General features: G+C 44.2%; 1 protein-coding gene across 1 annotated transcript in view; it reads left to right on the top strand.

Annotated features, from left to right (window-relative positions):
- Positions 1-9,394: 9,394 nt before the first annotated feature.
- TGM4 (transglutaminase 4) overlaps positions 9,395-18,680 on the top strand; it is a 29,527-nt gene continuing 20,241 nt past the window's right edge. The window contains exons 1-6 of the mRNA XM_077809278.1: positions 9,395-9,428; positions 12,385-12,543; positions 12,910-13,016; positions 13,584-13,713; positions 14,268-14,386; positions 16,257-16,364. Coding sequence (XP_077665404.1) covers positions 9,395-9,428; positions 12,385-12,543; positions 12,910-13,016; positions 13,584-13,713; positions 14,268-14,386; positions 16,257-16,364 — 657 coding nt within the window. The remainder of the gene's footprint in view (positions 9,429-12,384; positions 12,544-12,909; positions 13,017-13,583; positions 13,714-14,267; positions 14,387-16,256; positions 16,365-18,680) is intronic.

Genomic DNA, 18,680 nt, shown 5'->3' with positions numbered 1-18,680 from the left:
CAGGGACTTCACCCAGCGATCCTACCCAGGACTCTTCCTAGATAAGATACTACCAATATTAAGAAAAAGAAAGAAAGGGCAAAGCACCCATAGACTTCAGAGCCAGCAGGATTTAACGTATGTGTTCTAACATCCTCAGATTTCACTGCACATGCTATGTCTACACTGCAATTAGATACCCGTGGCTGGCCCATGTCAGCCAACTCAGGCATCCGGGGCTGAGGCTACAGGGCTGTAAAATTGTGGTGTAGACATTTGGGTTTAGAGAGGAGCCCAAGCTCTGGGCTCCTCCCCCCTCACTCAGGTGCCAACCCAAGCCCGAACATCTACACTACAATTTTTAGTCCTGCACCCCAAACCCAGATAGATGACCTGGGCCAGCCACGGCCATTCTGCAGGTCTTTTATTCCAGTGTAGATGAACCCTTAGGAACTGAATGTACTGCAAGAGTCCTCCTCATAACACAAGAAGCGGGAAGCTTCGGGTTTACAGGCTGCCGAGAGCCCAAGTGAACGTTAAACTGAGTCTTTGATTCTAGGACTCTAAGCCCAAACTGATGGAGGTAGCTTAGGTCCAAAGTTAGCTGAGCTGCTCAATAGAACAGGAGGAAGTTTGCCAACTCAGTGCCACTCCTGCTTCTGTTAATTAAAGAGCCTTATTAGCCCGGCTCATTATGAATACAAGTGAAGTGACTAACGATTGTAGCCACTTGTTATGGAAACATAAAAAAAGGGAGTGGGGGAGTGGAATCGCTGTTATCAATAGTCTGGAACCCAAGAGAAAAAACTGTTGAAACACTGCCCGATTGTCAACTAAACTCCATTTACTTGATTTAGCAAAGATAGAGGATGACTTCTGCCTAAGCAGGACAGAGTCAATCTGCTACAAACATGGAAAGAGTTGAAACCATGACTGTGTAAAATGTTACTGCATCTTAAAATTGAAATCCCCTTACCAACCTTCACAAAAAATCAGACTTCAGAGATCAGCATCCAGGGGCCTTTCATGACAGGGTCAGATTGGTATGAGGGCACAGGAAGAATCTCACCTTGCTTCATATGCCAGGGCTCATATTAGACAAGGATACTCCCACTGATTAGTAGAATACCCCGGGAGGTGGCGGGGAGAGAGGAGGGAGGCTGGTGTGGGACTCCCAATACATAGAGGTTCAGGAGCATCATAAAGTAAAGTGATGGATTAAGGTGAACTGTGACACAGATCAACAAAACTGCAAGGCTCCAAAATCTTGATCCAAAGCCCATTGAAGTTAAAAAACTTACTAAATGACACAAATGAACAGCAATAGATCAGGCCCTAAATGTGCTAGTGTATGGCCAGGGATTAGGGTGCAAAGGCCTCTGGAGTATAGATGCCAAATTGATCTTTTCAACCGTTCCATAGTCTCTTGGTATGTAGTCTCTAGGGTCCACAGGTAGGCACAGAATATATGTTCTGTTCAAACGAGAATTTACAAAGCCTAATAGAAATGTATCCACAATGTTTTTTAAAATGCTTTCAGTGGAAACAGTTTATTTTTAAGGGGATAAAGCAGGTTGCAACCTAAACACTACAGCATCCAGTTTTGAGAAAGAATAAACTCGTAAAAACACACACGCCTACACGCTCTGGAGTTACCGGATTCTGTGGAACTATTATTGTCATTGATTGCAGCTAAGTCACCAGTCAGATCTGTTGTGATTTATATGTTGTTGGTATTTAGGGTTTTATGTGTGCAGTGTAAATTGTATTAATTCTTTCACATCAACTCCCTCTTTCCAAACACCACCCCTTGGCACCATGCATGCTGTCATTTCAAAGCCAGCTTCTGATAAAAAGGGGCTGCTTCCTTCTATGTGATCAGAGGAAGGTGGCAGAAGTGACGACGGGCTTTGCCAGTACTTCAGGACACAAGACCAGAAAGGATCATGAGTCAGCCAGCTGGTGAGTTTTAAAACTTCGTAAGCTGTAAGACCAGTGTATGCGCAGGAGTTGCTTTTTGGCAAGCTCCTGCACTAAGAACCTGATCTGAAGCTATTTGTAATGTGTCTAGTTAGTGTGTTTGTTGCTGGCAACACATGTTCATTACAGAGGAAAGGGAACATAAGCTGATGAAGTTCTGAGACGAGTCTGAGCTTGCTCTATAGAATCACAGAATCATAAAACTGGAAGGGACCTTGAGAGGTCATCTAGTCCAGTCCCCGGACTCAAGGCAGGACTAAGTATTATCTAGACCATCCCTGACAGGGGTTTGTCCAACCAGCTCTTAAAAATTCCCAATGATAGAGATTCCACAACCTCCCTAGGCAATTTATTCCAGTGCTTAACCACTCTGACAGTTAGGAAGTTTTTCCTAATGTCCAACCTAAACCCCCCTTGCTGCAATTTAAACCCATTCCTTCTTGTCCAATCGTCAGAGGTTAAGAAGAACAAATTTTCTCCCTCCTCCTTGTAACAACCTTTTATGTACTTGAAAACTGTAATCATGTCCCCTCTCAATCTTCTCTTCTCCAGACTAAATAAACCCAATGTTTTCAATCTTCCCTCATAGGTCATGTTTTCTAGACCTTTAATCATTTTTGTTGCTCTGCTCTGGACTTTCTCCAATTTGTCCATATCTTTCCTGAAATGTGGCACCCAGAACTGGACACAGTACTCCAGTTGAGGTCTAATCAGCATGCAGTAAAGCGGAAGAATTACTTCTCGTGTCTTGCTTATAATACTCCTGCTAATACATCCCAGAATGATGTTTGGTTTTTTTGCAACAGCGTTACACTGTTGACTCATATTTAGCTTGTGGTCCCCTATGCCCCGCAGATCCCTTTCCCCAGTACTCCTTCCTAGGCAGTCATTTCCCATTTTGTATGTGTGCAACTGATTGTTCCTTTCTAAGTGGAGTACTTTGCATTTGTCCTTATTGAATTTCATTCTATTTACTTCAGAACATTTCTCCAGTTTGTTCAGATGATTTTGAATTTTAATTCTATCCTCCAAAGCACTTGCAGCCCCTCCCAGCTTGGCAACGTCCACAAACTTTATAAGTGTACTGTACTTTCTATGCCATTATCTAAATCATAGATGGAGATATTGAACAGAATCGGACCCAGAACCTATCCCTGCGGGACCCCACTCTTTATGTCCTTCCAGCATGACTGAACCACTGAAAACTACTCTCTGGGAATGATTTTCCAAGCAGTTATGCACCCACCTTATAGTAGCTCCATCTAGGTTGTATTTCCCTAGTTTGTTTATGAGAAGGTCATGGGAGACACTATCAAAAGCCTAACTAAAGTCAAGATATACCACATCATCTGTTCCCCTCATCTACAAGGCTTGGTACCCCGTCAAAGAAAGCTATCAGATTGGTTTGTTCTTGACAAATCCATGCTGATTGTTATTTATCACCTTATTATCTTCTAGGTGTTTGCAAATTGATTGCTTAATTATTTGCTCCATTATCTTTCCAGGTACAGAAATTAAGCTAAAGTTAAGATACATACATTTCTTCTCCACTCCTTTTCCTGTTTACACAGAGTCGGAGGGGTCCAGGATTCTTTGCCTGTCTTTCTGGTCCGTGTCCTGGGTTCATAGGTCTTGGAGTTCCAGCCTTTTCTCTTCAGGCTTTTCTTGACAGAATCTTTCCATCATATATCCCCTCAGTCTTCCATGCCATTCTTTCTGTCCTCTTCTGCCTGTGTTTTCTGTCCTGGTCGTTCTGTGCTGGTCGTATTATGTGTCCAAACGAGCTCTCAAGCCTATCACTGAGAGTCCCAAGTTCATCTTTCCCCGACTTCTTCCATGCGCAATCTGTCTACCAGCTGTTTGCCTGCCATCCTCCTTGTGTATTATTTTCTACTACTATCTTCTTTTCTTTCATCTCTGTAGGACTGACCATTTCCAAACCATAGATCAGGCAGGGACAAATACACCCAGCATGCACTTTTCCTTTTGATTTGTTACTGAATTGCTGGTTCCACAGCACTCCTGGCACCTCTTTCACTGCCGCCCATGCCCAGTGGGTTCTTCTTTTCAGTTCTCCAGATCTCCCTCTAATGGCCCTAAGTGTACTTCCCAACTATACAGATTTTCTTCTGCTTCAGCTTCTCTCCTGCAATTTCGGCGAACAGATAGATATAAAACATATGCACCCACTTGCATGTTTAACTCCCCTTTTCCTTGTTAATAAGTTCAGTGCAATGATGAGTAGCTTGTCATTGTCACTGAACTGTTTACAGTACAATGGCCCTTTGTCCTGCTTGTTATGTAAGAAACTGGGCTGCCTTACAAAATACAGATCCTGAGGTAAATCATCACCTAACAGAGTTCAAGTTGTGCTACAGATCCCCACGGGCAGGCTTCAGTGGGAAGTTCTTAGGGACTCTTTCATCTCTGCTGCTTTGAGCTTGGCTCCAAGAAGAAGCCTGCACACAGGCCCCCATTGTAGTGGTAAATGATTGCTATTAAATCCGGATAGTAAATTCTACAGTCCAAATTGTAATTTGTCACCTGGTCTGACTCTAAACCATCCTACCAAAGCTTAAAGGCTCAATTCCACAATCCAGAAGCTCTCCTGAGTAATCCTTACTCCCGCTGAAGCCAAACACATGCCCTCTACCACCCCCATTTTTAAATTAATTCTGTAACTACTAGATTTAGGAGTTGTAAGCATTAAAATGCTGGGCCTAACAGTGAGCCAGATCATGATCCCAGTCTGTGTATGGAGGGGTCCCTATGCATGTGGCTCTCCTCCCTTGTTCATGGAAAGTGGGTTCAACTGCCTCCATGGTACCATGAAGTCACAGAAATGAAGGATTAGAAGGGACCTCTCGAGGTGACTAGTCCGTCCCCAACCATGCTGAGGCAGGACCAACTAAACCTAGACCATCCCTGAGACTGTTTGTCCAACCTGTTCTTAAAAACCTACAGTGATGGGAATTCCACTATCTCTCTTGGTAACTAGTTCTGGTGCATGTAATTAGAAAGTTTTTCCTAATATCCAGCCTCAATATTCCTTGCTGCAAACTAAGCTGGTTACTACTTGTCCTGCCCTCGGTGGACATGGAGAACAATTGATCACGATCCTCTTTATAATAACCTTTTTCATATATGAAAACTGTTGTTGTGTCTCCCCTGTGCCTTCTCTTTAGACCATACTCAACCCCACCCCACAGAACTACCATACAGTTCTGAGCCTTCTCCTTGCTTATGGTGTTGTACTACCTTACCCAAAGAAGGTAGTATGCTGCTAGGTTGAGAGACTAATTTGTGGAAACCTCCACAAGGGAAATCTCATGGAGATTTTCAATCTAAAAACCCTTTCTGTGTCTTTTGCCACATGAAGGGACAATCTTAGCCAGTGTTTGGAACTGTTTGCAGCTGCCGTGAACAAAATAATAAAGAGCTAAGAAAAAACGTGTATTTCTATCTATTTAACTAACTATGCAGATGCGTACTCACAGGATAGAACCATGTCAAGCCTTTAGTATGTGGAGAATATTTCTATTATATCTACTCTCTCTCCCCCTCCTTTTTTCTCTTTACCTCTTCTCTATACATGTTACATCAAAAAACTATCTTACTAGAACATTGCAAAGTCAAGCACTCAGAAGTTAGCAAATGCCAAAACTGAGGCTGCAAAAAAGATTTAAGATTTTCCAAAAGAATTCAGCGTGAGGCAGACACTTAGCATGGGAATTTTCAACCTGAATGGTTTAAAATTGGCAAAATTATAAGCAACCATAAACAGAGTCTCAGAATAGGAAGTGTTGAAAAACCTTAAATGTAAGATGTGTAACCAACTCTGCTTTATAATTATTATTAATTGTTATGCAATTATTATGCTTATTATTAAAACATTTACCAGGCAAAAATACACTGAGATATAAATCAAGCTCTCAGGTTTGCTCTGAATGCACAAACAGAATCAATTCAGTTAACCAAAAAAACCATAAAGAACATACATAAGGTAGGAAAACAGAGACTTAAAAGATTATAATAATGATTAAGTTAAAAAACCTCTGGTAACTGTAAACTAATACTATCCCAATGAACTTCAGGAAATATGATGTAAAACTATCCTATAAATAATACGCTATGTTCTATAAATAATTTTTGATTGTGACTTCCAGTTAATCCACATTTGTGACCAAATTATCAAATTATACCTAAAAAGAACAGGAGTACTTGTGGCACCTTAGAGACTAACAAATTTATTTGAGCATAAGCTTTTGTGAGCTACAGCTCACTTCATCGGATGCTGCATGAAAGCTTATGCTCAAATAAATTTGTTAGTCTCTAAGGTGCCACAAGTACTCTTTTTCTTTTTGCAGATACAGACTAACATGACTGCTACTCTGAAACAAATTATACCTGTTTGTTTGCTTATACATAATTTTCTGAGGGAGCCTAGTTGTGAGAATTCAGCCCTTGTAACTGCATATCTTTGTTCATGTGAAAGGACTTTGTCAATTTGAAATCTAGACAATTTAAAAAATAAAAATCCTTTCAACCATTAAACATGCACTTGAGACCCTGCCAGTTTTTATCATTTTACAGTTATATTTTCCCATATTTAAAAATGTTTTTCTCTCCCTTGTTGCTGTTTGAAAGACACAAACTACAGGGGACTCTGCATGGCTTACTAAGACTGTATCTTCACTGCAGAGTTAACTCAAGTTATTTACACCCGAGTTAACTCCTCTCAAGTTAGCCTAGCTTGAGTGAGAGCAGCCGCATTGCGAAATCTCAGTTGTGCTGCACAGAATGATTGTGTTAGCAGCTGATGAGTTGCGCTGACTCAAGCTGCAGCCTCTTCCCCCAGACGGGCCAACCAACTTGAGTTGAAAGCACCACCACACTCAAATGAAGGGATATTGTGTGTGGACAGGACTGGAGTTAGACACCACGTGAGTTATAACTCAATTTAACTTTGCTGTGAAGCTCTTACTTCATACAGGAAATAGTGAAACTGGTTCTGTATAAAGAGCTGCAAAAAAAAACACAAAGTAAACAAAGTGGGAAAACAGGCACAAATATTTTTCTGTAATCCTCTGATATAGTCATTGTAGGTCTGACTTGTCACACTAAGGAGCTTGAGAGAGTATGCTGGGGTCCATTTAAGCTGTCAAATAATGTTTGGGAAATTATCAAACGTTTCCTCATGCAGCTGTTGGTCTGATCCAGATGAGTCAATCCCTAACTCTGTTAGCATCTAATTTAGTACAGCTAATACTGACTGGGCACTAGGTTTATTTCTTAGATGTTGTGACTGGTTCTTGCTTACCCTAATGTCATGTTCCATGATGCAGTTAATGTAGCTACGTCTGTCCAACCATCCTACAGGATCTTTTCTCTTTGAAATTACCCCCCTGGCCTTTGACTCTGTTCTTTTTCTGCTGCCATAAGAACCTTTTAAATTCCTGGTGTGACGGGTTCAGTCACAGAGACCCCCTTGGGACTGTGACCTGATGTGCTGAATTTACCTCTGAGCCCGTTTTCTCTGCCAGCTTGGGACTCCAGAGTTTCAAGTAATAACAGACAGAACAAAGTAAGTTACCAAGCAAAATAAAACAAAACACGCAAGTCTAAGCCTAATACATTAAGAAACTGATAAAGGTAATATCTCACCCCCAGAGCTGTTCCAATAAGCTTCTTTCACAGGCTAGATTCCTTCCTAGTCTGGGCCCGATCCTTTCCCCTGGTACAGTCCTTGTTCGTTCCAGCAGGCATCTTACAGGAAAAGCAGGGGCTTTCTCATGACTGAGACCCCTTTTGTTCTGTTCCACCCCCTTTTATAGCTTTGGCACAAGGTGGGAATCCTTTGTCTCTCTAGGTCCCCACCCGTCCTCCTAAATGGAAAAGCACCAGGTTTAAGATGGATTCCAGTACCAGATGACATAGTCACATGTCCTGTGAGACCCCAGCCTCCATTCTTCCAGGCCTGACTCTCACCAACGCAGGAGGGCTTACAAGTAAACAGAGCCATTTACAACCAATTTTTTTAGTCCATGGGAGCCATCAAGATGGTAAACCACACTTGGCATAATTGGCCCACACTTTGCATAATTACAATAGGACCTCAGAGTTATACTTCATATTTCTAGCTTCAGATACAAGAATGATACATTCATACAAATAGGATGAACACTCTCAGTAGATTATAAGCTTTGTAATGGTACCTTACAAGTGACCTTTTGCATGAAGCATATTTCAGTTACATCCTATTCACACTTCTAAACCTATTTTTATAAAGCATATGGAGTGCAACAGCATACCTGGATCTTCCACACATGCTTGTCACAAGTTATGCCTGCCTTAGTCATAAGCAACCAAGATTTACACAGTAATTATAAATGATATTTACTGGAAGCTTAGAGTGTAAATAAAAACTGCATCAGTGCACTTAAATAGAAAGTTACCTAACCTTTTTCTTGGCACTCCTTGGTTTGTGTTGTCACACCTTTGCAATCTAACAGCAAGAGACCAAGGTATGAGTGCCCCAAGGAAATTCATTTTAAATATGACTGTGTTAGCTTTGTTCTGCCATTGCCAGACCCCTGTGATTTTTGTTGCCTCTTGTAGCGGAGTGGATTTGTCTTGATACCATAGCTCTGAGCCTCAGCTGCAGCTAAGGGGCACCCATGCTGCTCAGAGGGTGGAGTACAAAGGTGCTTCTTTACCACCCTTCCCCATTCCTGGGCACTGGAATAAATTAAGAACAGCCTTAAGGCTGCTCTAAGTTACACTGGGTGCCAAAGTGTTGTACCAATAAAATAAAAACCAGCAGGATCTTATTAAAGGGAAAAAGGCAAAATACCACATTTATTGTGAATACAGAAAGAATCATAGTAACCAGTTAGTTATAGTTATAACATTCCATTCAATCTCATATTTATTCACACATTCATTCATACAAACACACACACAGGTTCTGCAAGGTTGTGCAAGGATGGCCTGCTCAAACTCCCTGCACTCACCGCAGAGTAGGATGTGGTGTAGGGGCCACTATGATGAAAATGGCTTTCAGGCTGCTTTGCTCTGGGTGAGTGTCACAAAGTTGTCTTAGTGGAGGGAAGAATTGGGGCCCCTGTGTTGTTCAGTAATAGAACAAAAACTATCAGGAGGAGTTTTTTAGAATGTGGCATCTGTATGACTCATTGTTTTACTAGAGGTAAACCGGAATAATACTACTAGGGTGAAATCCTGGCCCCATTGAAGTCAAGGGCAAAATTCCCCTTGATTTCAGTGGGGTCAGGATATCACCCGGGCCTTAAAGTTTAAACACTGCCCCCACCTAGTCTGACAATACATTTAGCTGAGTACCGTTTCATCACTCTAATGTTCCCTTTGTTTCTTTGTTGGTCAGGGTGTTCTCAGGTGAAATGTTTTTCAACTGGTCATGAGCACCGATTCCCAAATGAGATTTACTAATGGTAATAGTTTACAAGGGCCCAGTCCTACATGGTGCTAAGTGCCTTCTGCAGTGTCCCGTGGGATGCTGTTTCCCATTGCTCTGAGCTCCCAATGATATCAGCACAGTCTAATTCATTAGGAACTAAGGATATTGTGCACCTGGCAGGACTGGACTTAAAACTCTAAATCTTAGCAGTCCAAATATGGCTTCAAAGAGACATCTGTTATGACTATTAATTATTATCTGGTAAGCACAAATGATGTGCTCAGGTCTGTACAAGATACAGACACAGAGATAATCCTTGCTGTAAGGAGAATACACTTAGAAGTAAAACCCTTGAAGAGGACAGATTCTTGAAGCTACGCTGTGCTAGTTAAATGCCAGTGCAGACCTTTTAATACTTTCTGAATAGGCCTGGAAATGAATACTTTCCTCCTATGTAAACTGAAGTGATTACAGTATTCTCCACCCGTGATAAAACCATACTGATGGTACACTGAGAAGATTCCTTCCAAAGAGCTTAGAAATCTATTTTAAAGAGCTAAAAACGAGGGGTCTATGCCTAAAATTTAATCAGTCTTGTTTTGTTTGTGAGAGTTCACTATGGTACTTATTGGAAATCAACAGGAAGAACAAACATCCACAGGAGGCTCAAAGATTAGCGTGATGCTGGTATTATTTTAACCTGGGTGGTGAGGAGGAGGAGGAGTCGTATTGCTGTAGCACAATAGAGGTGCTGCTCAAAGAGCAAAACCCCATCGCAGTGAAAATATAATCCATGCCCCCAAAGGATTCATAGCCTAGACTATGAGCTGGCACCACAGCATTAGGAACACAGGAACTGCCATACTGGATAAGACTTAAGATCCATCTAGGCCCTAGTATCTGAGAGTGTCCAATACCAGCTGGTGCAGAGGAGGGTATAAGAACCCCACAGTAGGCAGGCATGGAGTAAGCTGCTTCCCCGACAGGTCTCACACTTCTCTCTAATAGCTAGAGATCGGCTGAAGCCCTGAAGCATGCGGTTTAATATCCCGTCCAAAATTTGTTGTCGGGATGCAGTTGTCGTGCAATAAGCAGGAGTCTCGGCTCAGCACCTGCCTAGCTCATGTCAGCTGATAGCACAGAAGACTAAACTCCAGAGTAGTAAAGTTGAGTTTCCAAACCATGGCAATGTCCCCTTAAGTGACAAGGATGAATCCAAGGTTTCGTTGACCAAGAAAATGGTTACGCAAGGCACATTGTATAGAGCTGACAGTGCTCACATCCCCTGAGAAGTAGGGCATGCATGAGCAGCCATGGCAAAAGGTGGCAATCCCCTTGCTCTGCTTGGTTCTGTTTTCAGTTTGTTCTCTCAAAAAATCCTGAACAATTAATCGTTTATTGTATTTAGAAGGGGCGGGAGTGAAGTGCATTGCAGAAACCCAGTAACTGAATGTTTTGGAGAGTGATGCAGACAATCTACTCTCTTCTATATAGGTTCTTATATCATGCACATCACCACTATATCTGAGCACCCTCTGGTAGTGCGTTAAACAATGTAGCTAACATCTGTCTTGTGTTTGTTTTATCACCTTCACCCCAGGAGGGGAAGTGTGCGCCAGGGAGTGGTTTTGTGTATTTGTTTGTTAATATCTACACACACGCACTCTATGTGTAAATGAAAGAAGGTAGAGTCAAAGAAATGTGTCTTGCACTCGGTGTGCACGCTGGTGAAGTTTGTGATGGTCTTTAGTGCCTACAGAAGTTCATTCCACAGTCCTGGGCCAGCCCTTGAGAAAGTTCCTTCCCCCACAGTTGAACTTCACACCCTCGTAGAGTTCCATTGTGCCAGGCGGTAACAGGCACAAACAACACAATTGCCAGCTAAACTGAACACATCTGGCATCAGACAACTATCTGTTGTTCCAGCCATCCCATACCCCTCGCCACAGGGTCTGAACACGTAGCTCCTATACGTCCAGAAATGAAGACCTCTACAAGCAGAGCTGAAGGAGCAGCACAAGCTTAATTTGTGTGGTGGAGGCCTGTGGTTTTGGAAATGAAGGTTCTAGGTTCTACTCCTGATGCTGCATTTAGATGCCGGTTACGTCATCCCTGTGCTGCAGTCCCTTTACACTGGCTGCTCTGAGGAATGCCCTTGAGATAAGGGAAGCCTCCCATATGGCATAGGATCAGCATAGACAGTTCAATGCCAGTTATGACAGCAGGTGCCCACTCAGAGGACACGTTGGGGGCTATTCCTGAGGGAATGGAGACATGAGTGAAGTGCTTCTGTGCTCTGGCAGTTCCCAGCTGCCTCGATGTCCCTTGGGGCCTTTGGCAGCCAGGCCCAAGGCAGAGCAGCCCTACATTGGCACCCAGATTGGGTAAGGCAAGAGTGGCATAAAGTCACCTTTGCCTCCCATTTTGGGCCCTGTGCTTAGCGCTGGTTGACTGCAGAGATGAGCTGGGCCTGTTGTGTCTATGGCTTGGTTACACTCTGCTGCCAGTGACATCTGAATTTAAGAAAACTGAAGGAATTTTAAGCATCTAATTTATTTGTATTTTGTACATTTCGTTCAATTTGGGCTCTGGGTAATCAGAGCCTGTTCTGTTTCACTGTTATTTCTAGTCCCTTTCATCCTCTGGTTCTTCAGCCCTTGCACGATATTATTGACTAGTTAACACTGAGGCGGGGGGAAGTTGGGGGCAGGATGACTGTTTGGGGTCCTAATGTGAGTCGGTCCTAAAATTATTTAAATTATTTAAATTATTTATTTGCACTTATGCATCAAACACATGGAGATGGGCTTGGGAGTTGGGTCCTACTAAGAATAGAAGCTACGCTCAGTTTCTTTTGTTATTTAACATAGTAAACAGTAAAAGCAACTGGAATTTGCCCCCCCCCCACCGGGAGAGTTTTAACATCAAACCATTTCTCTTTCTCTCTCCTTGCTCATTGTTTCCAGCCAGCAGCCTGAAGACCCTTGGAGTTGATTTGCTCCAAAAGCAAAATGCCGGGCTTCACCACACTGAGGAATATCATGAAAACACCAGTCTGATTGTGAGACGAGGGCAGGTGTTTCAGTTAAAGCTGACCTTTGACCGGGAGCTGAAAGACAATGACAAAGTGGTGGTGCAGCTCAGTGTCGGTAAGAACACAACTCTTTAGCTCTCAATGGTATGTCTAGCAATGCAGGAGTTGCCATGCTCAGGTACGCTAGCCCGACCAGACTTGTATGGTATCCAGTCTCAACACTAGCCAATGCTGCTATGGTGAAGAGTGAGGGAATGGATGCACCATAATGCACCTGGCCAATTTTATACTACGTCATCATGGCGGAGACTTAATTTCTTCCATACCTTGGCTGGTAGCTAGATTATAGATCAAAGCATGAGGACAGGAAATAGAACCTTGTAGTCCTAACTACCATACACTTGGTCTAACCATTAGACCTTGTCATCTTATCACATGCTGATTCACACCTCCTCTGTATTTTGTATTGATCTATTTCCAGGTGAGAAACCAATGGAATCCAACGAGACCCTTTTGTTGATGAACCTGAGGTCTGGGCAGGACTCCCGGTGCTGGTGTGCCAACATCTCTAACACCAATGGGAAGGAGGTAGATAGATCACTTGTACACATCATTTATTCAAGTGGCAAATGAAAGGACCACTTGGTGCTGCAATGGCAGAGTGGGTGCTCTGGGTATGCCAGGGCTGGAGGGCGCTGTGGAAGCAGGGACTACACTCAGCCTTGGGGAGAGAGAGAACACTTGTGTCACTCTCTAGGGGCTTGCTCTGAGGCAGATGGACGCAAGATGGAACAGCATCAGCAGGCTTCAAGGGAAGCTGTGCCCGGCCCTTTTCTATGCCTGGAAAAGAGTCACTGCAATATGGGAAGGGGAGTTAATTGGGAGACACGAGAGAATACTCAGAGCTCTGAGATTGGCTTCTGCTGTCTGCTCACTAGCTTTATAGGAGAAACACCATCCCGTTGAATTCATCGCTCTATTGCTATATTCTGACAGCTGCCTTGTCCTCCTCCCATCCATTTCTCCCTTCAGCACGTGCCACAGGCTTGATTAGATTCATTGCTGTAAGATCAGAGAGTGTTACTTGTACCACATTTGTTCACATTGAAGAGGGGGCAATGTGATGGATAATCGCCTGCCTTGTGCTTTGCTTAGTGCCTGGTAACTGTGACCAGTCCGGCAGATGCAGCTGTTGGAAAATACTTTCTGAGTGTGAAAACTGGATCTCACATTTATAGCCCTGGAAACAAAGTTGTCTACGTGTTGTTCAACCCTTGGTGTGAAGGTAATAGAAATGGCCTCGTGACATGTAGTTACAATGACTGCTATAGGAGATGATGTGTTCTTTATACTTTCCTTCTTTAGTCTCAGTTTCTTGCTCCTCTTCTCTTTAAAACACTGACGCCTAATTCTGCAAGCCATGGAACGTCAGCCAATAATATTTAGCACTGATACTGGGCCTGACTGTGAATCCCTTACTTCCATTGGTGCTCCATTATTCACACTAATGGTCCCATTTAAGCCAATGGCACTGTTTCTCTGAGTAGCTGCTCACCGATGGGAAAAAGGGGTTCACTGTCCAGTTCACTGTGAAGAAGTAGGTGTTGAAAAGAAAGACGTTTTCTACTATTTCATAGAGAACGTGGTTATTTTTCCAGGGAAGGAAGAAAGTTCAGGATTAAATCTGAACGCTGTTTAATCATTAGTCTGGAACCAGTGCTGCTAACTCTAGGCTTCACTAGCTTTATGTTTCAAGAACAGAAAAGACTTGTTGAGCCTTTGAAAAGTTTTCTACCAAGTGCATGAAAATCAAGTAACATGTTCATGTGTTTTCTTCAGCTGACACAGTTTTCATGCCTAATGATACTGAAAGATTGGAATACGTTCTCAGTGACACAGGTTACATCTATGTTGGATCAGTACAAAATATAGTTGGAAGACCCTGGAATTTTGGACAGGTAAAAGACTGTAATAATATGGGCGTGATCACACACTCTCTCTCTCTCTCTCTCAACATAAGCAGGTGCTATTCCAACAAATGTGACCTTTCGCTGAGACCCCAGTTCAAGGAGCTACGTAAGCACACACATATCTCAGAGGTCATGAGTAATCTTATTCATTTCAAAGGGAATATTCACATGCTTAAAGTAACACACACGATTAAGTTCCTTCCTGAATCAGGGCCTGAGAATGGAGTTTTATATATTTATAGTCAGATCACAATGTCCAACATGAAGCATGTGAGACAAAGCATTCTTGGTAGAGGGGAGGTGGCTATGGAGCCAACTTCCAGAGGACCTCAGGCAAATCCAGAGTCTTATCATCTTTAGGAAACATTGTGAAACCTTATTCTTCAAAAAGGCCTCCCCACCATATGAATGACACAGCATGGACACCCTTCTACTCAAACCCCCCTACACCAAGCCACAGTCCCCCAAGACATGGTTTTAAAAGGTAAATTAATGAAATCTAAAAGATAGAAAGCAAAAACCCTAGTCCAAGAAGAGTTTTTTACCCCGAAAAGGGAGACATGCCAGAAACTCCATGAAGTCCATGAGGGACTTTGCTATTGCTGTTGATTTAACATGGTGGGCACTCAGATATTACCGTGATTGCAGACAATATAAAACCCTAAACGATAGATTTGATTTAAAAAGTGGTTGTTATTAATGTGATAATGATATTCAGAAAGTGTTACGAAATAAAAGATCTGATTCTCCACACTGTTACATCAGTGTAAGAAAGGGGAGAACTGGGCCCAAAAGGTCTAAAGACCTCATCATGTAATTTACACATTTACTGGTTGACCAGTGACTGAATGGGCATGATGGGTGAACTACCCTGTAACTCAGAAAGGTCAGCCTCCAGGACAGCTCTGAGATACCATTAGCAGAGAAGTGGAGGAAATCTGTATGTGTGCTATAGATAAAGAGAGAGCTTTGGTCTCTTGTGCTCTTTGGCATATTTCTTAAATTGTGTGTTCACACAAGTAATAAATAAAAAAAACAAACCAAAGTAATAGGTTCATCTACACTGGAATAAAAGACAGACGGTATGGCTGTGGCTGGCTCGGATCAGCTGACTCGGGCTTGCGGGGCATTGGCTGCAGGGGCTATAAAATTGCAGTGTAGACGTTTGCATTCAGATTGGAGCCCGGGTTCTGAGACCCTGCGAGGGAGAAAGGTCTCAGAGGACTGAAGAAGAGCTCTGTGTATACACATCTTTCTCACCTACAGAAGTTGGTCCAATAAAAGATATTATCTCCCCCACCTTGTCTCTCTACAGTTAGGTTGCAATATATATTCATTCTCCCTTTTACTCTCACAAGCTTTTGTTACTCACATGAGTACTTCCACTGACTTTGGTGAGACTATTAATGTAACTAAAGACTACTCATGTGAGTAAGGATTGCTGGATAAGGTCCTCTATATTAATGCATGGAGACTGGTCTATGCTTGCCCCCCAGATGAGGTCCTTCCATTTCAGGCCTTAGGCAGAGGTATGGCAGTTCTGGGGCCCTGTTCTGTAGATAACTGGTGAACTTCAGTCTCCATGGAAGTCAATCCAGTACCTTTCATGGACAGTAAATTCATCTGACATAATAAAGAAGGTTTGGAGGTTAATCTCAGTCCTATAGATTAGTTGCTGTAAGAAAACTCCAGTGAAGTGGGTTTTAGCCCACGAAAGCTTATGCCCAAATAAATGTGTTAGTCTCTACGGTGCCACAAGGCCTCCTCGGTTTTTTTGCGCAAATGGACTTGTTAGCATCAGGCAGTTTGCATTTGGAGCAGCACATAAACAGGCCATTGTTTTTTCTCTCCAAAACAGTTTGAGGAAGACGTCTTGGACTCCTGTATGTATCTCCTGGACAAAAGTAAACTCAAGCATAAAGTTAGAAAAGATCCTGTGATTGTGTCCAGGGCCATGTCTGCTTTGGTGAGTCTCTCCGAGAAGTGACTTGCCATTGACTCATTTCTTTTTGTTTTGCTGCTGCAAATCAGTTTGTCCCAACCCCTCTTCCACCTGTTTGTCTGTCTCAATCTCTTCCCTGCCCCTGGCATTTAGAAAACCATTACAGGCCTAATTTGAAACGGATTTTTGCTTATAACGCACATGGATCTGAAGGACAGGATCTGAAGAAACTGGCCAAGGGAAAAGGTAGCTGCAATGTAGCATCCCCACATTATCTAGCCAGTGCTCTCGGATTCATGGCTGCTATGCTGAAGTGGTACTCGCTGCAGCTGAGGAGGGTGGGGCAAGAATCAGGAGAACAGCTGTTGTACATGGTATGTTCCCCTTTCAGTGCACTAGAAGAACTTATGATGCAAAATGCATCCCGAGTTACAGCTCCTCTGAGCAGCAGTTACACCTCCTCTCTGGATGCCTGAGCCGTACAGGAAGAGCATGGGCAGCTGGCTGACCACCTTGCTAACTACCATAGCTACAGTGGGTGCCCTGTGCCCAGAGCAAGTGCAGGCACAGAAGGGAGCCCCATGGCAGGTTTGAGTTCCACTGGGTCTCTTGCCTGCAGGGCCAGTGTAACCACTAGGTGAACTAGATGGCCGCCTAGGGTGCCTAGATTTGGGGGCACCAAAAAGCGGTGCCCCCCCCCCCCCATTTTTTTTTACTCTATTGCTCCCGGCGGGGGGATGGGCCGCTCGCAGCCACGTTAGCACCTACCTCTGCGGGAGTCCTCTGCAACCGCGGGCCCCGCTGCCTCCCTCCATCGCGCCACACGTCACCGTCCGCCCGCGCCCCCTCGGAGCCACCTCCTCCCCGAGCTGCCGCATCACTCCTAGTCCGCTCCCTCCGGCTCTGGCAGTCCCGGACCCCCTGCTGCAGCAGCGGCTGCTGCCCGAGGGCTGCCAGCTACAGATCAGAGTGGGTGATATCAGCCCGCCTGCAGCCAGCCCTATTGACAGCAATGCAGTGGCGGGGGGGAAGGAAGAGGAGACCGTGGCCACCGGTCCACCTGTGGGGGTGGATCGTGGCCTGCCAGGGGATACAGGGTTAAAGAGCTGCAAAAGTGTAACCGTCCTCAGCACATGCCACCTTCCAAGGCTTCATCCCCGTCCATCCCTGCAGCCCTGTGGAGCAGGTAAATAGAGCCCCATTTTTGGGGAAACTGAGGCAGAGAACAGGGACGTGATTTGCCCAAGGTCACCTAGGGAGTCATTGTCGGAGTCCTGCTTTGAACACAGGGATTCAAGGGCAACACACTGCAAGTTTTCCGTGAAGAAACACAGCTGTCTCAAGCCCTTATGACTACAAGGAAAATCTTCCAAAGGTGATGGGCGTCTAGCCGACACAGTTCTGTCTACCTGAGTCTGCAGCCAGCCTGGGACAGCAGCTCTAGGAAATGCGGCAGTAACTGTTAAGTCTAATTACGACACCATCAGATTTTCATGTAACATGGATGACCAGTTGCGTGGTGCACAACCACTGCAAGTGTGCGAGCAACTCAGGTTAAGTGCAGCTGAACCCTGGACAGGCTGCAGCACCCAAGAAATTTTTGTTCTCCTGCTGAATGACAGCAGATGCACCAGTAACTTTACTAGGTAGAAGTTTAGTGACCACATTAGGGCCATATCCTCCCCACTCCCAGCATTGGGCCAACTGCCCCTCATCATTCTCCTGATTGCTTGTATTGTTATTGATGGGAGATCTGCTGTGGATTGAGGGGTGTATACGGACCTGCCTTTGCAGGCTCAGTCCTGGCCCAGCATTCGAAATAAATTGCCCTGAGTTTCAGAAGTACTGAGAACCCCAGAGTTCCCACAGACATCGGGGGAACCGCAGTGCTCAGCATCTCTCAAAATCAGGTCCAGAATGACACTGACGCCTCTGCCCTGGGCCAGAGCTCTCTGAGTAAGGGGCTTCAGCAGCGTGGGGCAGAGTAAAGCAACCAGGACGATCATGACAGAGGCTGGAACTCTGTCCTCGCCTCACACCTGTGGGGAAGACAGGCCTTCAGACACCCCCTCCCGCCTCCATTGCACTTTCCAGCCCAGGAGCAAGGAACCATTTCACACCTTAGCGCTGGGGGGAACTGAAGCCCAGAACGGGGAAGTAACTTGCCTGAAGTCATCCAGTGAGTTGGTGCTAGGGTAGAGAATAGAAGCCAGATCCTGACTCCCAGCTCTGTGCTCTGATCCCCAAAACACCCCTTTCTAGATCCATGCCGGGGGGAGGGAGGGCAAGAGGGACTCTAAACACATGCAGGAGACCTAAGGACATTTATTTCATTAAATA

This window comes from Eretmochelys imbricata, chromosome 2, assembly GCF_965152235.1.
Source record: "Eretmochelys imbricata isolate rEreImb1 chromosome 2, rEreImb1.hap1, whole genome shotgun sequence".
NCBI classification, from domain to species: domain Eukaryota; kingdom Metazoa; phylum Chordata; order Testudines; family Cheloniidae; genus Eretmochelys; species Eretmochelys imbricata.
This window is presented reverse-complemented; position numbering and strand designations above follow the sequence as displayed.